This window comes from Podarcis vaucheri (genome assembly GCF_965113315.1).
Source record: "Podarcis vaucheri genome assembly, chromosome: 4".
Taxonomy (NCBI): Eukaryota; Metazoa; Chordata; class Lepidosauria; order Squamata; family Lacertidae; genus Podarcis; species Podarcis vaucheri.
Genome location: NC_138762.1, coordinates 77,179,234 through 77,196,436, shown reverse-complemented (window position 1 = coordinate 77,196,436; position 17,203 = coordinate 77,179,234). Strand labels below are relative to the sequence as shown.

The 17,203-nt window shown below is 42.8% G+C and overlaps 1 protein-coding gene across 18 annotated transcripts in view; it reads left to right on the top strand.

Moving 5' to 3' along the window:
* Nucleotides 1-17,203, top strand: part of INPP4A (inositol polyphosphate-4-phosphatase type I A) — a 96,422-nt gene that overhangs the window by 30,778 nt on the left and 48,441 nt on the right. For all 18 annotated transcript variants that reach the window (XM_082220037.1, XM_082220036.1, XM_082220049.1 and 15 more), the window contains exons 2-4: nt 10,116-10,275; nt 14,875-14,944; nt 16,684-16,894. In XM_082220037.1, coding sequence (XP_082076163.1) covers nt 16,789-16,894 — 106 coding nt within the window. In that variant the 5' untranslated portion in view covers nt 10,116-10,275; nt 14,875-14,944; nt 16,684-16,788. The remainder of the gene's footprint in view (nt 1-10,115; nt 10,276-14,874; nt 14,945-16,683; nt 16,895-17,203) is intronic.

Sequence of the window (17,203 nt, the reverse complement as noted above, 5' to 3'; positions counted from 1 at the left end):
CAAAAAGCTTTCTAAACTTCCTCTGTCAAGGAGTGTCGCTTTTAAGAACTCCAATCGTTTAAGTGCTGGTTTCCGTTTTTTTCAGAGAAAATCCAGTAATGGAACAGTAATGATTTAGAGCCATTCATCTTAAGGCTCAAAGAAGAAACACATTTCTACTTATGTCTCCTAGTTTCACAACAGTTAAGAAAGTCATTTTAGTTTCCTGATCTGGTGTAAATTTAGCTTGTATATTTATGCCTAGATGGGCAATGACACATGATTTCTTTCAAATAGAGAGCAAAAGCAATTTTTCATATTCTAGAGAGCATAGCTACAAGAGTGGCCAGAGCGGATGATCGCAGTATAGACTGAGGCAAAATATCTATTGTCTTGGCATTTTGACAAGCCAGGTAGCACTGTCAGAATTTCCATCCCAGGATTGGGTCCACGGTGACTGACATGGTCTTGTTGGCTTGGTATGCTATTGGTATTCAGGCGCCTCTATCTGGCATGGGATTCCTGACCACATGACAGCCTCTCTGAACTCTAGAGCTGCTTCCATAAGTTTACCTGTACTCCTGTGTCTGCAGCCCTAGTCATGTGTGGCATGCTAGTTCATGTGTTATGCTTAAGGAGGTCAAAATAAAAAAATTCCTTCTAGTGGCACCTTAAAGACCAACTAAGTTAGTTCTTGGTATGAGCTTTCGTGTGCATGCACACTTCTTCAGATACATGCACACGAAAGCTCATACCAAGAACTAACTTAGTTGGTCTTTAAGGTGCTACTAGAAGGAATTTTTTTATTTTGACTATGGCAGACCAACACGGCTACCTATCTGTGGCTTAAGGAGGTGTTAGAGGAGTCTCCTATTTTTGAAATCTTACGCAAGCCATTCTTGTTTTGTATTTATCAAGCATCTGGAAGCATTGGGGGTAAGTCTCCTAAACTTGATTTGTTTAATTGGTGTCCCAAATGATTTTGCTGCTACTGGTGTAAGTTGATATTAATTTATTTCATACGGGTCTTTGTTTTTGTTCACTGTGTTGTTTGGGTTAGATGCATTGAGGAAGGCCTGTAGTTCAGTGGGAGAGCATTAGCCCTGCATGCCTAAACTCACAGGTTCAATCCCTGGTGTCTACCAGTAGAGCTGGGAAATGCCTGCCTGAGATCCTGGAGAGCTTGCATGAGTTTTCAAGAGCTGGGTGGACATGGTCTGATGTGATGTGATGTAACACAGCTATCGCAGGGCTTTCTTTCAGCCCGAACTTATCAGAACTCAGTTCCGGCACCTCTCAGGTGGGCACCATTGCCATTATAAGAGAACAAGGTGAGTTCATGGTGAGTTCCTCCACTTCTTTTTCTAGAAAAATAGCACTGGCTATTTGTAAGTCACCTTGACGCAGTCCTTTTTTATATTTACTTTAAGGGCTGTATATTAAATTTAGAAGTAAGCTATTATCTTCAATGACATATGCTTTATATACTTATATAGTGGGGTCTTTCCCCCTGGCTAGATGGTTCCCTTGTCTAATAATACTACTACTAATAATTTATTATTTATACCCCGCCCATCTGGCTGGGCTTCCCCAGCCACTCTGGGTGGCTTCCAACAAAATATTAAAATACAGCAATGCATCAAACATTAAAAGCTTCCCTAAACAGGGCTGCCTTCAGATGTCTTCTGAAAGTCTGGTAGTTGTTGTTCTCTTTGACATCTGGTGGGAGGGCATTCCACAGGGTGGGTGCCACTACCAAGAAGGCCCTCTGCCTGGTTCCCTGTAGCTTTGCTTCTCTCAGTGAGGGAACCACCCGAAGGCCCTCGGCGCTGGACCTCAGTGTCCGGGTAGAACGATGGGGGTGGAGACGCTCCTTAAGATATACTGGACCGAAGCTGTCTCTCTCCTCTAGAGGAATTTGGCAGCAGCAATGAGGAAGAACAAAGGTTAGACCTTTCCCTTAGCCTCCCAGGTGCTCTGGCTGCTAATGCTGATCTTAATTTCTTTTGCAGCAGTTCACCCTCCACATTTTATTTTAGCGCACAAAAGAAACTCCCTTAAGATTATTTTCTTTTGCCGTTATTTCTCCCTAGTGGAGCACGCCCCACATTTTTGTTCAAGAATCAAATGCTTCTACTCCTGTATGTAGTAATTGGTGAAAATTGCACATATGTAAAAGAAATCAAATCCTGATTCTTGAGATGTGCAGAGATCACCATTGGTAGTACTGAAGCATAACATTTTAAGCGATATTTATTATAGTAATATGCCAATCCATTAATGAGGCAGAAAACATGATGTGCTACTTTGCGTGCAGTCACTGCACAGAAGACGTAACTGTGTTGGTTTTGTTTCCTCAGCAATTCTTTGTCCCGCCTACTTCAGAGCACCTTTTAAAGCCAGGGGGATAATGCGAACAGTTGGCACTTGGGTCGGGGTTTGTCTAGTTTCCAGACCTGATGAATGCTAATGGCCACTTTTGTTTGCATAGGCCAGGGGTGGGGAACCTGAGGCCTTCATTCCCTTGTGGGAACCTTTCAGGGGGAGCAGAGGCAAAAGTGGGCCAGATAATGGCAGTCACTTGCCTTTGTATAGTAGGCTGCATTATGCAACAGTCGGAAGTGCATGTATGTGTGCACCCCACTCCTCTCCATTGCTGCAGTCAAGAGACAAGATCAGGGTTCAAGGACCCGCTCCAGCCAGGCAAAAGCACTCAAGGAAGGTGTAGGCCCACAGTGGTGTGAAGTGCGACCCATTGAAGGGATATAGGATAGGACAGGGATACCACTTCCTATTGAACTGCAACCCCCATCAGCTACACAGCCAATGGGCAGGTGTGATGGGAATTGCAGTTGAATGACATTTGGAGGCACCAGGTTGGCTACCCCTGGATTAGGGAGCGTGTCCCAAGGACAACATGGAGGAAATGAGGCCCCAGGCCTGAGGTGTTGTCCCACCACATGCCTCTTAACAAAGGGATAGTGCAGATTAATGTCTGTGTCCTAGTTCAAATCTCATCTCCAGTATAAACACACAAGGTGTTTATACACTATAAACTCACAAGACATATAAAAGACACTGGCAGGCCACTATTTCTCATCTCTAGAAGGAAGGTATAAGAATAATGTGTGCAATTTGTGTTCGAACACTTGCAGTGTGAGTACAGTGGTACCTCAGGTTACATACGCTTCAGGTTACATACGTTTCAGGTTACAGACTCCGCTAACCCAGAAATAGTGCTTCAGGTTAAGAACTTGGCTTCAGGATGAGAACAGAATTCGTACTCCGGCGGTGTGGCAGCAGCAGGAGGCCCCATTAGCTAAAATGGTGCTTCAGGTTAAGAACTGTTTCAGGTTAAGTACGGACCTCCAGAACAAATTAAGTACTTAACCAGAGGTACCACTGTATAACCATAAGAATATTCAGTGGGTTGTGTTACGAATTTAACTGGAAAGCAAGCATCAGCGGGAATTCTGGAAGCTGGGAAAAGAATACAGAGCTTGGCCCTATGTCTTTCCCCTTAAACTTCCTACTTTTTGCAAGTCAGTGCCCACAAGCATTCTTGTGGCTTTAAGAACTTGCTCATGTAAGGGTCACTGCGCTTCTCTCAGGTCATTGATGAGGCTGTGGCTCAGCCTTCAAAAAGAGTTGATTGGCTAGAGTGAGAAGCCAGGAATGAGAGATAGTTACCTAGGCAACCAGTATATCAGTCAGGTATCCTTATTCCTGCACGGACACTTCCTGCTACTTGTGGACTCTCCCTCAGCCATTTCCTACCCCCACACAGAGAAGCAGTCTGTGGCAGCACTGGGATCAGTGATGTGTGTTTTATGGGGGGGAGGGGGAACAACCATGCAAATTAGGATTATTTGCATTGGAAATTTTTCTGTTGCCCTGGAGAGTGATCTAGTCTAGCATGTTTATTTTGTATTTGGTAAACAAAGCAACAAAATAAAACTTTGCAAAGCTTGCTTAACATTGTTTCTTCAATCAGCACCTATTCATTGTTGCTAATGAAGAGATGAAATGGCAAAAAAATATATGTCCAAGATAAAATAAGTCTCTAGAAAGTGCTCTGGCTCACATCATTGATTGGGGTCATGGCTGAGACTCATGATTTTCTAGAACTTTTATAGATTTGATCTTAGCAGCTCCAGAAATTTATGCCTGCCCCTATGGAATAAGAAAGACAACTTTGTGATAGGGATGCAAGCAAGGTTTAGCCCAGTGCTGTATTTGTGGACAGAAGTCTTTAAGAAAGATCTCTTCGCAGTTGAGCTCTGATTATTGGGTGGACCTCAGAATAGATGTTGCATCATTCTTTAAAGCATGGAATTTTGTTGGTTGGGAAGAAGTTTTATGGTTGAACATTCACTCATCTTTCATTCTGATTACTCTGAGGTAATATAGAACATAAATCCAAGTTAGCTCCATTTTTCTTTCAGTAGATCCAAAGATCCACTTCAGTATTTGGTTTTAAAAGCCCTGAAAGACAGGAGCTATACTGGATAATGCAGGGCAAAGTCACTGTCATGACCTCAGGGTCCCACTGTGGAACTGGAGGAAGAATCAGAAAGAACTGTGCTGGAAACTCCACCACAGAAGGCCATTCTGCCAAAACCTTCCAGGCCCAAGGAGGTCACATTGCCACCCCTCTGCCTTTGAGGACTCCGGTCTCAGAAGCTCCATCAAAAGTATCTTGCCCATGTCATAGGATTCAAAACAGACAGGACAACGTTAACATACTCAACCTGGTGGCGGAAGATACATTGTTCATGGAGGAAGTTTTCCCAGGGTGAGGCTCATCCATTGCACTTTGGTGTGCTGGCCCCTGCAGTTTCCTCAAATGTGGGGAAACTTTATGGCAGTGAGGGATTGTGTTTTTGTTTTCCCCTGGTTTTTTTTAAGGACCCCTTTAACCAGAGGAGCAGCTCCCACTGGTGGCGATAGAGCTAACTACCCAACAGCCTCTATTAAAGGCTCAGTCTGGGATAACTTGTTTGCTGAAACAACAATCTAAATTTGCTTCAGCTTGAGTTGTGCATTGAATTGTCCATCTTGAACACCTCATCTTGGACCTGCTGTCTACCAGAGCCCTTACCTGTAACGGAACAGTCATTTGTTATTAATAATGAGCGAATGCTTTGAGCAGTGGTGGGGGAACCTGTGGCTTCCAGATGTTGTTGGACTCCTGTCAGCTTCAGCCAGCATGGTCAATGGTCAGGGTTGGTGGCACCTGTATAATTCCTGAGGACCACAGGTTCCCAATCCTTGGTTTAGAGTCTGAATATCCAACGGTTCATTATATACTTTATGCAAAATGGCAGAAGCACTACAGAGCATCTACAACCTAGTTTAAATCAGAAAGTGCTTACTGTAGTATGGCCTAGGGCAGATGAAATGTTCCCAATCTTCTAACTGTACTTAAGGGAATAGGACTGTGCTGTGGACTTGCATGCGCTGTCCTCTCACACAGAAATCCCCCTCCCTTCCATGGTTTGCTTTTGAACCATGACGTAGCCTTATGTCTTCTATAGCACTAATCAGAATATTCTATCAAGCATTGAGGAAATAGCAGGACTGGAACATTTTTATTAGGGAAAACTTCCCTGGTAAATGTCCTAGCATGTTTGTTCTGCATTAACCTTTCTACTCTAATAATCCCTAGCAAGAATGCGTTGGGAGGGAGGGCTACACTGTTGCATTACTAATGAAAACCACACTTGTGATATTGCTGAAATCCTGGCAGTGGGATTGCTTTAATTTGGTCTTCTATTTTTATTCTAAGTCTTGTGGTCTGGGTTGTGCAATACATTAAATTCAGGCAGAAAAGGGATCAGGGCTGCAAGGTGCTGGCGATTTGGAATTTGATTTAAAAAGAGATGATGTGGGAAATGTATGTAAGCCTTAGGCTTCAGAAGAATGTGCCGTTACTAGGGAGTAAGCACAACTACACACCCTATGACGTGCTTTTGCATAAATAGGATTGGGAAACGCACTGCCTGTCTTGACTCTGGAAATTTACATATGCTGTTCTGTATTGGCACAGTGTCAGCGCCGGAAGCTGTCATGGAGACATGATGTGTATTTTTGCTGTCACATTGTTTTATGCTACCAAGTGCATTCATTGCCTTAAGTTGTGCTTTTTGTTTTGTGACTTGCAGCTTTCACTCCTAGTAGCAGTATAATATACTGAAGCAGCACCTTGGCTGTGATTTGTAGGCTAATAGCCACAGAGTTCTATAGATATGGTTGCCCTGGCAAGTACGGTACATCTTTTAAGATCTCTTATGCTTCCCCAGAATGTTGAGTGGGTGGGGATTTCTCCAGACCTTGCCCTGAATCTTGGAGCTATCAAGCTGTTTCCCAAATGTCTCCAAAGCTAGGGCAACAGGGGTGTCCCCCTCCCACTGCAACTCAGAGCTGGGAAGGAGGATAGATCACCCCATTGGTTGTGCTGACCTTGAAAGTTTTCAAGTACTTCCAAAAGCCTAGTCCACATTACATTAGTCGTGCATAGGCCACATTACATCACCTGCAAACTTCATCAATCTCTATATGCTTCGCCCCTGTAAATTCAGGTTTACTTGATCTGGAGATAATCCAACAAGTTGGGGAAAGTGGAACTCCAAATCTCTCAACTTGGGGTCAAAGACTATTTGTTTTGGTGTCTTGGGGTGACTGTATCAATTGTCACTTTCTGCTACTCCCCTTTTCGTGCCCATTACTTCCTTAGTGCTTTCATTTCATTTCCAACCATGCTGTAACTATTTCATATGTACTTATTCTGATTCCTCAGATTTGTCCCCAAACCAGAACACTGCACAAGCAAACCACACTAAATATTTCTGCCACAGATATTGTGCAGCAATCTGAAAAGTGTGTTGAGAATGCACAACTGCATTCATTTCTTTTCCAGCCAACGCACTCCTGAACCAGAGATTGTAGCTTTATATGTATGGGTGTATATTATTTTGCTCCCTCAGGTTTGCACAGATCCAGAAAACTGCAAAAGTATGTGCTGAGAATTTGCAATTACCTTACTGTGTGCAGTTCAGCACTTCCTGACTGGGCATTTTTTTGCCGGGAGGGGGGGGTAATTGGTGTTGGTGGGGAAGCAACGTGCAAGTGCAGCTATCTGTGTGCATACCCTGTCAGTACTATCCACATGGTGTAATCAGCAATTTAGAAAGTGGCGACTAACACAAAAGGGAAGAAGCACTGGTATGAATTTGAACGGAAAAAGTAGATTAACAGGTAAATACTGTTCATATGTGTCTGGTGGGGGGGGGGATGTTTACGGTATTTCCAAAAGAGAAGGAAAGGCATTTTAAAAACAGAATGCACGCAACTTCCCCCAAAATGTGTGAAACCTTTTTCTCAGAGTTAGGTTATCTCCACTTTTCACAAGGTGCCATATTTGGAATGTAAATAACCACAGCATTTACTTTTAAGGAAATCTGCACTGCAGCATTGCAGATATATTTGCAGCTTGTCTTTGGCAGGGTGAAGGCAGCATGTGGTATTTAATTTATTGATCAGGGCATTGATGTTTTACGAAGTGCATTTTGGCACTTTTCAACAGCATATTCAGGGAGAGCTGGAGATGATTTACCCTGTGAAACTTTAAGCTATACAAAGAATACACACATAAAAATCTTTGCAAAAAGGCAAGGAATGGTACTCAATGAAAGTTAATTGTAACTGGAGCCAACTCCCTCCTGCAATATAGGGATAATAATGCTGCCCTACTTTTAGAGAGAGCGATCACACTGAGATAATGTGTGTGGAGCACTTAGAATGCTTGAAGTGTGGTTTTAAATGCTAAGTAAGCATCAAGTAGTCTGCACTGGTGCTTATTGCGTCTGTTCATTATATTAAGGCACAATGGAAACTCATTTGAATAAATGGTGTTTGAAATTTTGAAATCATATTCACATTGCTCTCCTGAAAATGGCCATTTCCCCTTGATATAACAGACGACAAGTCATCCGTTCAGCTTGCCAGGTTGACTGATCATGGAACATTGCCCCATGCCATATCAGGGAATTTTCCACACAGTTAGAATCATACCACATGGGGCACCTTATGTGGCATGCGCATATGAAGGTAGCCCAGCAGCCCACTTCCTGTTGCAGAGCACTTAATGTGATCAAGTAGTTTTGCAGGAGAAAAGTGTTGGGTGAGGGAGGTTTCTTAGCCCTTTGCAGGCCAGCTGCTTTTCCCTGAACACCCCAAATACTTGTACCACAGGTTTACTTTGCAGACATGAGTCTGGAATCATGCAGTGGTAAAAGCAAATTGGGAGGGTGACCAATATGGCAAGAGTTAAGTAACCCCCTTTCCCACAGTTCTTTGCTGCAGTGCTGGGCTTTTTGGGCTTCTGTTACACATGACTGTTGCCTTGCTTGCAATTTTGCCCTAAGCCTGTTATGGGTTATAGCTTTAGGTTTGTTTCATTTATCATTGTGCAGTCAGGGTTTATGCAGTGTTTGTGGTGTATTTTAGCTTACAGGCCTCCTGCAATGTCGAGTCCCTTCAGAATGGATGGGGAATATATATAGGAGGAATGGACTTACTACAGAGTTGTTGGTGGATAACATTCACGCTGCTTTCTTCCAGCTAAAATTCAGGAGCAAGCGCCTGGATAATATATGCTCCAGTACACAAGTTAGAGAACACTGAACTTATCAAGAGCAAGGAACTGAAATTGATTAGTTCACGGGCAAAGTGTGCAGAATCCCTTTGTTGGTTTCACTCCCAAACAAAAGTCTAGCCAGAGTCCCAAGGCAAATTGCAAACCTGGGTTCTGGGATGAAACTGAGAAGTGACTTCTTAATGCTTTAGTTTTGAAAACAAGTCAGATTCTCTGTGAATCTAACTTTTTGAAGACTGAGAACTCTGTTTGGGATTGAAACATGGGGCAGGGATGCCAGACACTTGTTCAGTTCCGGGCCACTCCCTCAGCCATGTGCCATAAGGCATTTAAAGCACACACTTATTTGCTTAGTAAAAAATTGTATTTTCTTTAAGTTGGGTATAGGAGTCCTAACATAATCACTGGATATGCTGTGTTTAAGGGCAAGAGAGGAAGCAAATTCATGACAATAAATGAATTGCTTTCTGTAATGTGATGCTTGGTTGTTCAGTAATCTGGACAGTTCCTTGAACTTTGCAATTTCCACATGTATTATATATACATATGTAAAGGTAAAGGTACCCCTGACCATTAGGTCCAGTCGTGACTGACTCTGGGGTTGTACGCTCATCTCACTCTATAGGCCAAGGGAGCCGGCGTTTGTCCGCAGACCAGAGCAGCGCACGGAAACGCCGTTTACCTTCCCGCCGGAGCGGCACCTATTTATCTACTTGCACTTTGACATGCTTTCGAACTGCTAGGTTGGCAGGTGCAGGGACCGAGCAACGGGAGCTCACCCCATTGTGGGGATTTGAACTGCCGACCTTCTGATTGGCAAGTCCTAGGCTCTGTGGTTTAACCCACAGCGCCACCCGCGTCCCTCACATATACATATGTACATACATATAAAATAAAGGTGCCCAGTTTCCTAAAGATCAGAAATATGTTTTGTAACTTTCACTGAAATGGGAGAGTAGACTTCGATATACTCATATTTTTTCCTTTCCCCTTTTTAAAATTGGTGCATGTCACCTGACCCTCATGTGCTCAAGAGATTTCACTTCCTTCTCAGAGCAACTCATCCGGAAATGTCTGTGGAAAGGATTTCCTACAATACTTTAGCTAGTGTTTAAGGCTGCCACAGGAAGCCTCTTGGTGTTTGCAGATACTGACTTCCAGAAGCAATACTTTAGGAGCTGGAAAGGGCTCTTGATTTAAAAGTAATCACATCATTGAATTCCCTGTCAAACTGAGGAATGGCTTGGCAGCTTCAAAAGTACTTTTTGTTTCTTCTTAAATTCATTAATTGGATCAAATGTTTATCAACCCAAGGGAGCACTTGCCAGTACCAACAAAGCAGTGTTGAAATTGCACCCTTTTGATCCTTTTGGCGTAGGCTAGCTTGTAAGTGGCATTCTAAAGAGCTGATATTTTTACAGTATTTTCATGAAGTTCAACAGATGAGCCTTACCAGGAGATCCCTTTTCTTATTTTTCAGGCTCTGTGACCATTCAGCCTGGGAGGAACAGCGGTGTGTCACCCGTGGAAAACAAATTAAGGCAACATGGATATCTCAATTCTACAGTTATATTGAACAAGTACAGAATTTGGTACTAGTTATCCTAGGATTTTTAGCTTTTCATTGGAAACCTAGAAAGGTAAGCTTCTAGTTTTTAAGTCTGTGGCAAAACTGAAATAAAAAAACATAATGTTTGGGCAATTTCTGGTGATATCTCAGAAGGTGTATGTGTATTGAGCAGAGATTTTCAGTCAGTGCGAGACTGCAGGGAAGTTCTGCAAATGTCTGCAGAGATGATGAGTGAGTCTTTCACCCTACCATATTTAGCAATCACAAAATAGCTGCATTTGTTGGATTCACATAATTTATATAGGTTGCACTTTTTAAAGCACAGAGTATACCCTTTGTTTTAGTAACAGCTATCATAATAGGATATTTTAGAGATTCAAAAACCATTGAAGATGCATTTAAGACAAGCAATTGTGATAGAAAATGAACTGCTTATATCCAAAACTAGGTCTGTGGGTTGGATGTTCCCTATCACTGTGGTACTGTTGACTACAGTTTTTGTTTTTTGTTTTAACTGAATCCTGGGGCACACTTCAAATACACATGGTGTGAAAGTATACTGGCAAGTATATTATGCGAAGTAAATGTGCACCCTAGAAAATGCCCCAGAATCCTCTGTGACGCTTGGCATTCCATGACTGTCAAGCAGGGGTCTGTGTGGAAAATGTTTTCTATAAATAGAAAGTTTGCAAACCAGTTGCTTGCTATTTTAAAAGACCTGGGCCATTAAGTTTCCTACAGCTTTCCTTTTCCATTTTGTTTCTTTTGTGGTTTCAGTTAAGCAGATGCTAGAAATGGATGGTGCTTCAGAACACAAGGAAATGAAGTCATTGTGGTACGAAGTAAAACAAGTCCTCTTGACTATACATTGGCCCAGTTCAAATGATAATTCAGAGCTATGAAGCCTTGAATGAGTGTTAGGGCCAAGCATGCCTCATTTATCCAGAATGTAGGACAGGCAGCAAGATATTGTATTCTCTCCCCAGCCCTCAAGAAGTGAAACTGAGGCATTCTGGAATTCCTGGGTCATGCAGGAAAACTGTGAAGACAGCAAGCATGAGACAGCCCACCAAATGGTTTCTTGGTGACTGGAATAAGGATTTCTGCTTCAGCTAGCAAAGTACCAGGGGAAGTAGGAACTGAAGTAGAGTCTTTAAAATGACATTTGAACCACTGCAACCAGCTGGGACCTCTACTTCAGCAGGAAGGTGTCCAAAGAAATGGGAACCAGGGGTATTGAAGGAAAAGCAGGGAAGTCAGACCCCTGGAATCTGGCTGACACCATGAGTGATTCAGCAGAAGTGTCGTATTTTTCCGTCTATAAGATGCCCCCATGTATAAGAAGCCCCCTATTTTGGGGGGACTCAGATTTAAGAAAATGGAGATGTATCCATGTATAAGACACCCCCTAATTCCTGACATTTTTTTTTAGGGAAAAAACAGTCTTATACATGGGAAAATACGGTAATTTCAGGCAAAGTGGATCTGCGCAACTGGAACCATTTTTTTGTTGCAAGCCTAGAGGTTTTTAGCTCTGCTACCTGCTATGAAGCTTTTGTCCAAAAGGGTCTAAAAACCTCTAGGCTTGCAACAAAAAAATGGTTCCAGTTGCGCAGATCCACTTTGCCTGAAATTACCGTATTTTCCCATGTATAATGTCATTCCTCATTTCCTATCCTTGGTATGAGAACATTTTGTGTGGTCCACCCTGATAGGATTATTATTATTTTTTGCTCCATAACTCTTCTTCTAGTTTGATTAGAGCAAGACTTGAATAGATTGTGGAAAGCTGTACCCAGTGCATTTGACTGGCAACATCATCTCAGGTGAGATGACCGACTTCTTTAGCTGCTTTTTCCATCAGGTCTCAAGCACCCTCCATGCAAAGTGAACCAAACTGGAGCCATTTTTAAAAAACCATATCAATAGTATTGGTGTGGAACATCTCCCAGGCTCATCACCTACTAGACAGGGTCTAGTCAGCCTGGTACACATCCCTATCTGGAGAAGTCAGAGATTGAACCTGGGACCGTATGCATTGCATGGTCTATAGCCAGTTGCTCTAGGCATTTCCTTTTTGTGGTCCACCTCTCAACTCTAGGAATCAACTCTTTATCATTTTAACCCTTCCTTTTCCCAATTGCATTTCCTTTTTATCCATCCACCCCACCCCCCACTGCAGCAGGCGAAGTGAATATGTAACTCTTTCCCTCACACCACAATTCCAATGCAAGCCATCCCTTCTAACATTGGGAATGAAAGAATGACTGCTTGCTTGACTACACAATGCTATTTTGATTCCAGAAGTATGGAAGCAGAGTCACTAGCTTGCTTGTAGAACAGCAATGACCAGTTGCTTACTAAATCATCCACACCTGGAAGTACCCTTTGACCCAAGTTTCCAGTTCATTCTCCTTTCTCTGTAACTTGTTTCAGTACTGTCACTTCTTTTATGGAGTGAACCTGGTGACGAGGGATGGGATTGCTGGAAGTGCTGTGCGTCTGCACCCCAGTCACTACTTACCGAAGGCTTTTCTCAGCCTCCTCCACCCCTCTTGTTACCACAGCCTTGTATCATGAGTAAACAGGCCTGCTGGTGGGAGAAACTGAGTTAATAAGATAATAAACTTAGTGTCACAGAAGGGAGAACAGCTCTTTGTGAGTGTTGTTTGCTTGTTTGAAAGCAGAGGTGTTTATAGGCTGGTGTGGTGCTGGATATGAGAGCAATCCTTAGCCTCTGAGTCACAGGAAAAAGGGCATAGTGTGTTCTACTTAGATCATGGGATTTGAAATCCGAGTATCTTTTTACTAAGTAAAAACCCTGAATGTCTAAAAATATCATGATAGTTTGTTTTATAAGGCACGGCCAGGATAACATGTCCCAAGTCCTAGAAGGAATAAAGAAGAAAAGCATAGTCATGAAAAGTTGGACTGCTGCGGTTTTCTATATATAACTGGAATGAACTGGGTTTGAGGGGTAGTTTTATAAATATGGATGCAAAGACGCATTTCGCTTCTTGGCAGTGTTAACCTCTTAAGTTGAGCAAGACGCTCTTTATGCATATATATAGCCTTTGTACAGGAGGCTAGCTCCTACACATACACATCACTTAGTACCCTCTATCCAGAGAAGCTGGAGGTGTCTGAGGACACATTCCAGCCAGGCAAAAACAGGTTGAGAAGCATAAACAGTGAAGGTTGTGACCTGGGAGAGTTCCAAGGGCCAGGTACAGAGAGGCCTGGGGGCCACATTTGGTCCCTGGTGCTGAGGTTCCCCATTCCCAGTCATGGATGCCATGACTTAAACCTTAATCTGAGCTACAGAAATGCAACACTTCCTTGAAAAATGAGACTGGTCTATTTTAAAATGACTTGGCTTCCCTTAAGATTTCTACAAAGTATTTCTTCATAGCTGGATTCTGTGAATTCCCCTGATAGTTTGTGGCGGCAGAGGCTGAGTAAAGGTAAAGGTAAAGGGACCCCTGACCATTAGGTCCAGTCGTGACCAACTTTGGGGTTGCGGCGCTCATCTCGCTTTACTGGCCGAGGGAGCCGGCGTACAGCTTCTGGGTCATGTGGCCAGCCTGACTAAGCTGCTTCTGGCGAACCAGAGCAGCGCACGGAAACGCCGTTTACCTTCCCGCCGGAGCGGTACCTATTTATCTACTTGCACTTTGACGTGCTTTCGAACTGCTAGGTGGGCAGGAGCAGGGACTGAGCTATGGGAGCTCACCCTGTCACGGGTATTCAAACCGCTGACCTTCTGATCAGCAAGTCCTAGGCTCTGTGGTTTAACCCACAGAGCCACATAACTTTTAATTCTGGCAGTTTAAAACAAATGCACAGCTGGAAAGTTGCACAAAAGAATGAAGCACCTTAAATGTTCTTTAATTACCTTGTCTTTGTTCATGTTTAAAATATATTTCTGTTTTAAAAGCTAGCTATTTCAATTGTTTCTTCCTCCTCCTCCTCCTCCTCCTCCTCCTCCTCCTATTTATTTAAAATCTCCATCCATCTGGTGAGAATAACTCATATTCTGGATTTATGCTGGAGTAAAAGCATCTCATTTGCCAAGGAGGCAATTTGTTATGGTGGGAAATCATTCTGTTGTGATAGTGGTGTAAGCAAAATATTTTATTCTGGGCAAATAGTTTATAATAGTATTAATTAGAACAGAAATACCCAAACTATGTGCCAGAGCACAACAGTGTGCCAGGAGAAAACTGCTATTGTGCAGAAGAGACTAAAAATCCATTACTGGATCCCTTCCCGTCACTTGACACTCACGTGGCCTCTTTGACATGAAGTGCCTTCCGGGAAATAGTTCAGAATGGTGGGAACTCATGGTATAATTCAGAAACCTCATCCTGAATATATGCAAGGGAATGCTATATTTTATGAACATTTATTATAGTTACTTCTTACACTTTGTGCCTTAAAAAAAACAAAAACAAAAAACAGAATGGCTCTAAATTCGTCCTCTTCTAAATGCATATAATTGAATCTCTTTGAAAACCCCAATTTCACACCTGATGCTATAACGGCAGTTAAGCTCACAGCAATAAAGGCATGTGATATGATTGGAAGACTAAATAGACATGTGTATTTAAAAATCAGTATCAATTTTGAATGCTCAGACTCAGTAATTCATTGTGTGGTTTTTTTCCAGATGGGACAATAAAGCTGCCTTTAAGAAATGCAAAATACCATGCTCTCACCCAAGAAAACAACAGCCCGCTGTAAGTAAAAAGATGTTTGGTGCAAAATGTCACACACATTATGAAAATTTACTACAATAGGGAGCTTCTTGTAAGCTGAATCATAACTCAAGAATTCAAGTGGGTGAGACCTGGAATTTTAATCACATTTAAATCTTGTAAATCTTTGTTGAAATTGTTTTTTTGTGTGTGTGTGTGGGGGGGGGGAAACTTTTTAGAGATTATAACTTGCTCAGCTTGGTGACCTCTAGATGGTGTTTTGACTATAACTTCCATCAGCTACAGCCAATATGACCAACGTCAGAGACGGTGGGAGCTGTGATCCAAAACTTCTGAGGGACAACATATTGGCCAAGGCTGCTCCAGGGTGTGGCTCACCCAACACAATACTGATTTCTTCCATAGGGATGATCAAACACATGAATGGATACTGAGACAGACATTTAGATCCGTAGGTCACCATTGGTCTTGCTTGGATGTGACACCATGGTTTAACATTAACAAATATGAGCTTAGGCCTGGCATGCTCCTTCCTCTATCTCTTCTGGTGCAGCCACAAAGAGGAGTTCGGAATATTTTACATAAGTTTTTGATTAACCACAGCTTGGCATAACATCCAATCCCAAACAAATGTGTGGTTAATCTTTAAAGGTAAAAGTAAAGGGACCCCTGACCATTAGGTCCAGCCGTGGCCGATTCTGGGGTTGCGGCACTCATCTCGCTTTATTGGCCAAGGGAGCCAGCATACAGTTTCCGGGTCATGTGGCCAGCATGACTAAGCCGCTTCTGGCAAACCAAAGCAGCGCACGGAAACGCCGTTTACCTTCCCGCTGGAGCGGTACCTATTTATCTACTTGCACTTTGACATGCTTTCGAACTGCTAGGTTGGCAGGAGCTGGGACTGAGCAACAGGAACTCACCCCGTCGTGGGGATTCGAACTTCCTACCTTCTGATCAGCAAGCCCTAGGCCACCCGCGTCCCTATTGGTTAATCTTTACTATTGTTTAAATTAGCCAGCTTGAAAACATAGTTTATACTTTTGGCTCGTTTCAACAAACGCTAAAGATAAACCACCATGTAAGGGTTGGACGGTACACTAAACTGTGGTTAATCTAAAACGGAGGTGGAAGCTTCTGATCTTCCTAAAGCTGTGGCAGAAGAATGGAGCATTTGAGTTTGAGGCTCATTGTTAGTATAAAACGTGGTCTGAACATAGTCAATGTGTGTGACACCGCCTGCTTGTCTGGAACAAAACCATGTAGTACTTTGTGCAAATTCTTTGACTGCAGCCGAGAATCAAGACTCTTACTAAGTGGGTGTTTTTCATTGACATAGGCAGCTTCAGGTTATGTAGATTAGACCATAGCCCTCTTCTGACATTTCAGCCTGGACACATAAGGGGAAAACACCTATGGAGGGATCCTAAGAGGGGAGAAGGTGAGTGGCACCAGACATGTCTACTCGACCCTCAACCTTCATGTTTTTAGAGTAAAGGTCTGAAGCAGGTTTGTGTGTTTTTCTGAATGTGCTTGCAGGCCTCCTCATAATTGTGAACCCTGAGAAACTATTATCATTTTGAAAGCATCTAAAATATATGGTGAGGTCTGCTGAAGCAAATGGTCTCCTGTTAAAATGGTAAATTAATTCTTCTTTAATGCTACCATTAAAATAATTTGAGCCTTTGCTGTTAAAATCAGCATTTAAACAAACCTAGTTTGGATCTTATTTCAGATTGTGTTTTGTTTTCATTCTGCCTTAGCCTGCTGTCATAAGGGCTGCAAGTGAAGACGACACTCTATTTTGGTCCTTCATCAAGGCTTTGCTGTGATCAAACAGTGAAAAGAGGCGTCTTCCCCATGACAACATGTCAGCAAAAGATAGCAGCCCCCGCCATGGTGCAAAATCCCGCACTGTGCAGCGGGCCTCAACTATTGATGTCACGACTGACATGTTAGATTTGTCTTTGGCAGGTTAGTATCTTTTCTTCCTACCTGTGTCCTCATGGTTGTATTCAATTCTTAATTTGTCTTGCTTTTCTGTTTGAAATTCAATTTTTTTAGACAGTCCCCTCCCCCCTGCACCCAGTGCTGGTAATGAAAAGATTAATTTGGGAACACACACACTGTTATATTTGTATCTTTCCCCCATGTTATAAGCAGCGGGCACGATACAAGGACAGTTGGGAGGATAGTAGATTTGGGAGCAGTATACCGGTAAATAAGAGAAGTGAGTGGAAGTGAGAGCTGGGCCATAAAGAAGGCTGATCGCCGAAGAATTGA